Genomic DNA, 10263 nt, shown 5'->3' with positions numbered 1-10263 from the left:
TCGGAAAATAACCGCTTTATACGCAACTGTGGAAAACTATGATGGTGTGTACACGGCTATGGGAGATGATCAGAATTATGCCGCGATCACTTGAAACTTGTAACATAGCTCTCAAATGGATGACAATGCAATATTATATCATTTAATTTTCATACTTCCCTTGGGCTACGCCCCATAGGCTTGTTTTTATTAGCTCATTTTCTTACAAATCTTGATATCAATTTCAAACAAAGTTCCCGATGAGCTAGAGACTTGAAACATAGCTCACAAATGGATGACAATGCAATATTATATCATTTAATTTTCGTATTTCCCTTGGGCTTCCAAATTTTCCATGTTTACATTTTGTAAAAAAGTAAATATATCTTGTAGTGTCAGCGTTCGCCGCTAGAACTGCTAAGTTGAAAAAATTTTAATTAATTTTATAATTTATAATTATAAAATTAAACTGTCATAACTGATAATATAAAAAATATATAACCTAAGAAAAAAATCAAATGAGTGTTTACTTGTAAGTTTTAATTATAAAATTAATTTTAAAATTAAACTGTCATAACCTAACCTAACCAACCAAACTTGCTGATAATATAAAAAAGATACAAGATAAAAATCGTATAAAGGTTTACTATAAAAAAAAGTTCTGTTCATAAAAAAAATTATAAATGCATCGAATTCTAACAAAAGATGTACAGTTAAGAAGTAGTCGCATTCAAAGCAAATCCTTGACAAAAAGTTAGTGTCCCCGGCTGGTTTCGAACTGGAGACCTCCTGAACACCAGTCCGTAACGCTATCAACTATGCCACGAACGTCGTTGGAATCACATCGTCTCGTTACAGTAATCGTGTTGCCTCAAGAGAAGACACAAGCTACTAGAGATATGACGTCACCACAGCTTTAGCCATAGTCCCTCCCGTATGCCCATCCGCCAACCAAATCCCAAGTGAGCAGCAGTTCTAAACTTGACTCACAGGCAATAATAATAATGACAATAATAGATTTTCCTAAAAGCATTTTTATTGGTTGTGCTAATATAGTAACAGAATTAAAATCATTGCACATGTCAAATGCAGCGTTCAGCCTTTTTTAAAATATACTTACATAATTATATGGTTGGAAGTGAAAGTTTGGTTATGTACTCTCTCTTCCAGGGCAGCATTAAGGGTCAGTGGAGCCCTGGGCTAACCCAAAAGCAGTACCCCATTTTTTCATAGTGCGGGCAGGCGGTGGTTGAGGGGCGCCCCCAAACCTTCAGCACCCCGGGGCATATGCCCAGTCTTTTCGTTTATAAAAATGGGCCTGCTCTCTTATTATATAGGCTAGTATTATCCTTTGGAGCTCAAAAGGTTAACTGGACTTAAGTTTGTGTATTGTGAAAATGAATAAACTTCAGCTCATTTGAACAGTTTATTACCCAATAACAAAATCAAACAGTAATTTCATGTAGTAACAGTAAATAATGAAGATCATGTATATATTTTTACAATCACAAGGCACTTAAGTTACATAATACTTACAATTTTAATAAAATATCTAAATGTAAAATACTTTCTATAAATCTTAGTGTTAAAATAAAAAGTTAATTATAATTATGTACAAACTATGGTATAATCTAACCTCCCTTAATGAGCTGCCATGAAATTACTAGACAAACACAAATAATAAACCCTTAAAATAATTTTCTTGGTCCCTATACGTGTATGAATATTGATCTTACAAGTTCTGCAAAACTAACCCTATACAATAAATTCTCTTCATAATCTTACAGTAAATAACAAAGATTAAAAAGCAAGTTTATCTAAACTTTTATGAAATAAATACTGTGTATCAAACATATTCTATCAAACTGTTATATTACACTAAATGTTTAGGTGAAAGACTAAATTTAGAAAAAACTTGATTAAGGCAAGACCAAGGGATAATCTACTTGACCAAGAAGTCTGCATTGTCCTTTTCTTCTGCTCCGACCAGAGTTCACTCCTCTAACATATGATCCAGAGCTTCTGTATCAATATCCAGCTCAACTTCTTCTAATGATGGACCAGTGGATAAAGAAGGCCCTAAAATTGTTAAATTAAAAAAAAATAGCAAAGGGGTACAGTGGTAGGGGGGGGGGGTTTGTTTTTTTCTGTACTTTGATAAACTAATCATTCTTGTCATTCCGTTTGAGCATTGGAAATTATAAAGACATCTGTAGAGTGGAGACACTCTAAAAGTGCTATAAGAGCAAACATGGAATGCATAGTAAAGTTGGATTTTTTTAGGTAGAAGCAGTTAAGGTGTGGTGGAATATCTTTGAAGATGAACCTTTTTGGCTGTTGTGCAATCATGTGTAAATCCGTTTCAAATTTTGAGGTTAAATCAAAACAAACAAAACTGGCATTATATTCTTGGAATTGGCAATAGTTAAATTTAAATATACTTCAAACTTACTCTAGCCTACTTTTATAAAAGTATTTGGCCATTTAGAGAATATTTAGTATTTACTGTGACATAGAAACGTGATTCCTAATTCCAAATCAACTAATAATATGTGAATAAGAATAAGTCATTATTTAATTATTGTCTCCAAATTATAAGTGATGGTTGCTTTGAAAATAATTAATTATAAGAGCAAACAGCAGGGCCGGCCTGAGGGTTGTGCGACATATGCAGCCGCAAGTCATTCTTGGTAAAAAAATTGGCAAATTCATAGAAATAGATTTAAATGTTTGGGAAGCGATATTTAAAATAGGAACATTGCCTCAAAACTGTTATAGTAAGATTTCAAAGATAAAACCAAATATCTACCCCTCCCCCCTTAGTGAGTTCTGAAATACAGTAGCCTGATGCCCTTGACTAACGTCCAAGGTCAGTAGAGCAGCGTCTACATCTGTGTGGCGGGACGCGGGAAGGATTGTGTTTGTGACATATTTCCCTCCCCTTCCACGGGTGTTTTCTATTTTTAGCCAGTAACCACCGATATTTTTATTTCACCCATGAGATATGCAATTTATCCGATCTGGCATACGGTGATTCCAGCTCCAGCATTTGCTATTTATTCTGAGAGTACTTGCAATGTGACTACGAAGCCTAACATCGTAATAGTGGCTTAAGGTACAAACAAGTATATAACCTATCAAGTAAATCAATATTAAATCAAATTGAGAGACAAAGAGGCTCAACAACTGTGCATTTAGACCTTAAATTTAAAAAATTTCCGGGGGAGGACCCCCGCCATTCCTTTAGCCAGTCCCCACCATGATATGTGAATCTTGCTTACTTGAAATTTTTTTCTGAGGCCGGCCCTGGCAAATAGATCATTATATTAATAGAATAATGTGGTTGCTGTGACTGGGATACACATAAAATAACTGTTGGGACATACAGTAACGATGACTTGCGTTTTGTTTAGAAATCTCTTAACAAATATAGACCCACCTTTTCAGTTTAAAATTAGGGACCAGAATTAAATACTCTAGAGATGACGAGATTAACCTTTATAGACTAAAGTTTTGACCAATTTAAATTATAATTAACAGCTAATTGTATTGGTATTGCTGATAATTCAATAAGATTAATGCAATCTGATAAGTCACCAACAAACAGGATAACGTTATACGATAGGGCAAGGAAGCAAGATTCGAGTTTGATTTATAAAATTCAGTAGCCTAAATAATGAATGTTTCCTAATAAATTAGACAGTTTAAATACCCTAAATTAATTAATTTTATCTTTAGTAAGAGTATTTTTCGAAATGAAATCTTATAGTTACGGTAACTTATTACTTTCTCCCATACCCTACAACAGGGGAGCGAGCTGGCGTAGTGGTTAGAGCGCGGGACTTCAGTCCCTGAGGTCCCGGGTTCGATCCCCGCCAAGTCACCAATGGATTTTATCTAAGTGATAATGCCGCAACCCCTAGGTCTAGCCTGAAGTAATGTGAAAAACAATCCCAGGCTCGTGCCTAGCGTCCTTAGGAAAAAAAAAAAAAAACCCTACAACATACCTCTCCCGTTGCAAAGTAAGGATATAGCAGCTTGTTTGTAATATCTTCACACCTGAAAGTGTAAGGTGTCCTCAAAAGTTGTAATGACTAGTGCAGTCTAGCCACACAAGATGGTAACTATTAGTCCTCATCACTACGCTTTATATTGTTTTGAATTGTTCCATATGGTAAGTGTAAGTGTACCGGTATAATAAATAGTAATACTTACTAATGGTAGGAACAACTCCTGTTTGTCTGAAAGTCTCCAAATCATCTTCAAAGGCCTTTCCAAATGTTTCCTGTCTTTCTTTTTGTTTCTTCTCGAATTCTTTTTCATACCGTAAGACTTTGTGTCTATGTTCTTCTGACAGTTTGGCTGTAAAACATAAATTTTAATGAATGTTAGAGAAATTCACTGTTAAGTTGACACAACGTTCAATTACTAATGTCAGGTGCAAAATTGGATACATGGAAAATTAATTGTATGTAAATGAATAGTATTTCATTTACGGTATTGCAATAAACTTATATGCCTTAAAAAAGAGAATCCCAATTTTATCCGTAACAGAATATTAATTTATCTAATCAAAGCGCATCCTTTGCAGTTATTTGTGGTTTCCATTGAACCATGAATGTATCTGATTTAGTTCCAACAATATTGTGTTGAACCATAAATGATAGAATAACTCTTTCTTTTGTTTCTCATTTACGTTATTGCCACATTTCCTAAATCCAAGTTTCATAATGTTCAAATATATTTCTATAGTTACATTACAGTACTCAAATAGACATGAGACTCCTGCCGGAAATTTAGGGGGAGGGTTGCCCGTGTTCACTTAAAGCAATGCAACTTTGCGATTTAGTTTCAACAAATAGTGTCCAAGTCATTGACTGGTGACAAAAGTCACTCCTGAAGCCCAACTAGAAGGTTTCTCCAGTTTGGTGTTGTATCTTACCTCTAAGAGAGTCTAGTTGTGCCAATCGTTTCTCACTATGAATCGCCAGTTGAAAACGTTTGTCAAGTTGGCGTTCCTGGAGCTCTTTCAGCTCAACTATGTCCGCCAGGTGAAGTAACGATGCTTCAACTTCCTCAACTAAACGCTGCACATCCTCTATACACAAACAACATTAGTTATTATAAGAACAAAACAATGGAAAAAATATGTAATGAACTTGTTAGTTGATTTTTTTTTAGTTTGTTATTTAAGTACTTGTTTGGAGAGTCAAGCGGCTGATATGTAATTATTTTGGAAAGGGAGTTCAATGTAAGTGAACAACTTTACAACCCAATGAAGCATTACTAACTAATATATTTTTTAGTCCCACTTTCACATCCTAGCATGCTAGGACGCTAGGTTCTAGCCTGGAGCTGTTTTACACATTACTTCAGGCTAGTCATGGAGAGTTGCCGCATTATCACATGGATACAAATTATTGGTGATTGGCGGGATTTGAACCCGGGACCTCGGGCTCCAAAGCTCCGTGCTCTACCCGTAGACCAGCTCGCTCCCTTATTAACTTGATATATTGGAGAGCTATATTTATATTTATATTTTTGATGACATGGTTACCATATGCTTAGATAAGCATCTAGGCAGCCAGTGCAACTCCGAGGATCGTAGATCAGATCTGAAAACCCCCACCACCGCTCCGTGCCGATGGCATGGCGTCAACCATTACCGCAACGATAAGGAGCTATGTCATGAGCCTTGGTGGTGTAGTGGATAGCGTGTCGGGCTGATAATCGAAAGGTGCCGAGTTCGAATCCCACTGGTAGCACTAACTTTTTGTCAACAATTTTTTTCATATCAGCAAATTTGGTTGGTTTGGTTAGGTTATGACAGTTTAATTTTATAATTAAAAAATTATAAAATAGAATTTGAGACATTTATTATAATTTTATTTTTATAACAGAACTATTGGTTGCACTAACTTTTTGTCAACAATTTTTTTCATATCAGCAAGTTTGGTTGGTTTGGTTAGGTTATGACAGTTTAATTTTATCATTAAAAATTATAAACTTGAATTTGAGACATTTATAATTTTATTTTTAGAACAGAACTATTTTTTCGATTAGTAAACCTTCATTCGAGTTTTTCATTATCAGCACGTTTGGTTAGGTTATGACAGTTTAATTATTTTAAATTTAAATTTAACCTATAAACTATACGTTTTGACAGCGACAGTGATAGAGATATCAATTTTCCGTGAACAGTTAGGCTATGCTGATGCGCCGGCATGATTCGGAAGCGTACGACATGGTGCGGTGGTGGGGGGTGATCTGATCCACGATACTCGGAGTTGCACTGGCACTGGCAGTCTAGACGCTAGTTATGCTTAGTATATTAACTGATCAGCTGAATCATGAAACAAACAAAAAATGCTGACACTTTAAGTGTAGGCCTACAAATAGTGTAAAAAAAAAACAAAAGCTGGCCAAAAAGGATTTTGCTATGGCCTCATTGAACAAAGGCCAACTTAAATTACAAGAATTAGTTATTGATAAATACTGACCATATGTTGCTACGGTCAACACGCAACAGACATGAATTCCTATTCCATGTAGCAAAACTTTGACAGGTTATAATGGCGGTCTTGGCAATTGCTTGTTTTATAGCCCCCAATTATAAAAGTGTGTGCAAGGTGCTTGAGTAGGCCTATACCAAGGCGATACTAAATAAACAGGCCGTAATGCTCCTCTGGCATGACGTCATCGTAGGCGACGGCAATGACGTAATTTTTGCCGTTTGTGATCAGTTGCTTGTTTTAATCTTTTCTTGGAAAACAAAAATATAATTTAAAAAATAACATTACCGGTACGTCATTGCCGTCGCCTGCGATAACGTCATGCCTAAGGAGCATTACAGCCTGTTTATTTAGTGTTGCCTTGAGTATACTCACTTAGACATCCAAAGGATTAACATTGGAGTCTACACATAAAACATCTTATATAAAATGGAATCATTATTCTTCCCAAAAGAGCTGCTACCAGACCCATAATTTTAAATGGTGGTAGGGTACTTTCTAAGGTGAAGTGACAAACCCTCCTTTCTCTAAATAAGGCAAAAAAAACTATTATCTGTTCTGGCGACAAATAGTAATGTTATTATTATTTTGTTTTGGCTGTCACTCAAGCACAGATCTAACATACCTATTTGACATATAATCTGGTCTGTTCGAGAACACAGAGAAGGGACTGTATTCAGTGCGGCTGCAAGTTGAGTCATTCCTTGCCATTGCCTGGTGACCTCTCCATGTAGATGACCAATGCGATCATCTACTTTCTGTACAAACAAACAACAATTAATTGCAACAAACAAACAAACAATTAGGAATTTAAATTGCAGTTAAATAAGGCCTAATAATCATGTGTTGTAGTGAATTGCATAATTTTTCTTTCACCTCATTTTACAAAATTATTCCAATTATTTTATCCAATTTTCTAAAATGCTATTTGGAAGGGGGGATACAAACACCCATCAGTCACAAACCTTGACCTCAACCCTCGACCTCTAATACAAAAGTTAAGATGTTGGCTTTACCAAGTCCATAGCTACTTTACTCAATGAAATCTTACTATTTTTTATCTTACTCTATGATAGGAAATGTTACTGTAACATTTTTTATGACAGTAGAATACAAATGTAACTGTTCTTTCTCGTTGCTCCAGATATGGTAGAGGCTTAGTTAAAAAGTATACATTATGATTTTTATGAGGCTTAGATTTCTATGGTCCTTGCCAAATTTAAAGATGGCTGTCGGGAGACTGAATTTGTGGTATTCTGTGCGTGTTCCAATGTTTCCTAAAATTTGTTGATTTTTACAAGTCAATATGACCTACATTATAAGACAATGTATCCAATATATAAGTTTATCAGGGCAGAATTTATTTGGGTCATAAATATAATAAACAGTACCAGTAGGCCTATGATTGTATCATAGACAAACAATTAGGCCTAAAACGAAACACAGTTTGCTAAGATGAAGAATGAATTGTTCTTACAAGTTGGTACCAGCTTGTATTTAGCCTACATAATTGGAATATACCAACTTCATATTGGTAGTTTAGAACTACAGAATCTCAAATTCAACAATCAAAGAAAATGTGTTTTAATATCCTACTTTTGCTATGTTAGCATTTTCCTCTGCTAACTTGTGCATTTCCTCCCATTCTGCTTGATATTTGTGAAGAAGTTCCGCACCAGCATTCACATCAAAAGTCTGTTTTGGAGATTTGGGTGAAACAGGCTCAGATACTTTCAACACTCGAAAACTGAAAAAAAAACCAGAGACAAACATATTTAACTTATAGCTTATACAGATTGATGTAGGCCTAGGTATAAACTTAATGCTAGTTGAGCCAAGTTTGATAAGTCATTAGGGGTAACCATAGTGCTCGTAAATTTCAAGGAAGTGCAACATGTAGGGTTATACATAGGGTGTGTTTCACCCATCTGTTAACGAGGCACAGGTAGGGTTGCCATAGTTTGTTGACCCTAGATCCGGACATCAGCCAAATCAAGGGGTCTGGGGGAAGATTAAAACAAAAAAATACCCCCCTCCCCCCCGGCGAAGAATTTTTTTAAAATTAGACCCTGGAATTGGCGGTATTGGGCTATTTTGAGCTATCAAACTATTACCTTGATTAACTTATTAATCCTTGTTCTGTCAGAGGATGACATTTCCCGATTTTACCACCTTATCTGTTGTTTATTCCTCAGATCCGGACACATTTTTCAAGTCTGGACTGTCCGTACAAAATCCGGACGTATGGTAACCCTAGGCGTAGGCTATAACCAGGGCTGCACTTTAGTTTATGTCCTACGTTTACTCACATAAGTTTTAGGCCTTACTGCAGTTTGGTTTAAGGTTAGGTTAAGTTTAAAACTGTTTCATTTTATAATCAGCTGGGGGTACAAATTTTCTTAACTGGGCTACGCTAATATCAAATTTTCGAATATCGAACTATCGAATTTAAAATATTGATTAAAAAGCGATATTTTAAAATATATCTATTATAAAATTAAACTATCATTACCCAACCTAACCAACCAAACTTGCTGATGGTGAAAAAATCGCATGAAGGTTTACTAATCGAATAGATAGTTTCAATCGATATTAGCGTAGCCCAGTTAAGAAACTGTACCCATGGAAAATATTACCTTGTAGTTATATTATCTTGTACAGACTGCAATTTGTCTTTAAATATAGAAAACATAGTAACTCTGATTGTGAAGTGTAGGCAAGCTAGATGAAAATGAATCCTTGTAAGACACCAAGCAATAGATGAAAATAATAATACAATAACCTTAAAATACTGCCAAAGATTAAATTGACGAACACATTGATGTGTAACAAAACAACTGAAACTCTTACTGTACAAACAAAAATGATGTTATCAAAGCAATCAATAACATATTTTTGAAGTCATTTCGAAAAACGAAAAGATTGAGATTAGGTTAGGGTTATGATTGATTGAATGTTTGGGTTTTTGTTTTAGTTGACCAGTTCACCAGTTTGACGTTGGCTCTTTGGCTTTTCCTAGGCATAGGTGTAGCTAAATTTTTGACTATGCAACTGTGAAAAACCCCATAACCCCAAAAAACCTTATTTTCAATTTCTCTTTCTTTGGTTGATTCTTAAACTTTGTTATACTATCACTTTATACAAAATCTACAACTAGTACATTAGTATTTTATTTTGTGTTGTAGATATTTATATATAAATTATATATTGAATTAATGATAAGCATAAATGATTGATAAATAAAAATAATGGATAGGATAAATAACAAATAATAGATAGGACGAAATACTAATATCTATAAAATTAATATATTTTGTAATGTAATTGTTATTTGTATTGAGGCAAGGCCACCTTTAACTCCGGGGCCCATTTCATAAAAAACTACAAGTTACAAGTTACAACTTGTAACTTGTTATTTCCATTAGATTTGCATTGGGCAATCAGCTGATTTACTAATAATATTAGTTTGTACTTTATTATGAAATGGGCCCCAGGCCGCGTCCTTCGAAGTAGAAACGTCGCAAGAAGTGTCGTAATAGCTGTTTTGTTTGGAGGCAGCTAATGGTATTATTTGTGTATTTTTTAAGAATACGAAAGCTTGGTTAATGGTTACTGGGCTATGAAAATATTGACTCCATTTAAAATAAACAGAAATAGATTTTCAATTTTATTGTTTTGGTTTTCAATTCTATATTTTTTATTTTCAATCTTATATGTCCATAACATTTAATGAATAATACCATAGATAAAACATACTTTGTGTTGGTTAGTC

The 10263-nt window shown here is 34.7% G+C and overlaps 1 protein-coding gene across 2 annotated transcripts; it reads right to left on the bottom strand.

Moving 5' to 3' along the window:
- Positions 1-1391: 1391 nt before the first annotated feature.
- Positions 1392-9398, bottom strand: LOC128994840 (dysbindin protein homolog). Of its 2 annotated transcripts, none has more exons than XM_054419650.1 (6): positions 9128-9398; positions 8088-8238; positions 7117-7249; positions 4922-5077; positions 4195-4341; positions 1392-2058 (listed from the first exon to the last, which is right to left on the bottom strand). In XM_054419650.1, the coding sequence occupies exons 1-6, from the start codon at positions 9181-9183 to the stop codon at positions 1973-1975; spliced, it is 729 nt and encodes a 242-aa protein (XP_054275625.1). In that variant the 5' UTR covers positions 9184-9398; the 3' UTR covers positions 1392-1972. The 2 variants fall into 2 exon arrangements, with proteins under 2 accessions (XP_054275625.1, XP_054275626.1); XM_054419651.1 differs by lacking the exon at positions 9128-9398 and adding an exon at positions 8606-8624.
- Positions 9399-10263: the final 865 nt, after the last annotated feature.

The sequence above is a fragment of the Macrosteles quadrilineatus genome, unplaced genomic scaffold, assembly GCF_028750875.1.
Source record: "Macrosteles quadrilineatus isolate MER2022 unplaced genomic scaffold, UCM_ALF_1.0 Scaffold_5__1_contigs__length_97177068, whole genome shotgun sequence".
NCBI lineage: Eukaryota > Metazoa > Arthropoda > Insecta > Hemiptera > Cicadellidae > Macrosteles > Macrosteles quadrilineatus.
Note: the sequence above shows the minus strand (reverse complement) of the source record. Positions and strands in the feature narration are given on the sequence as shown.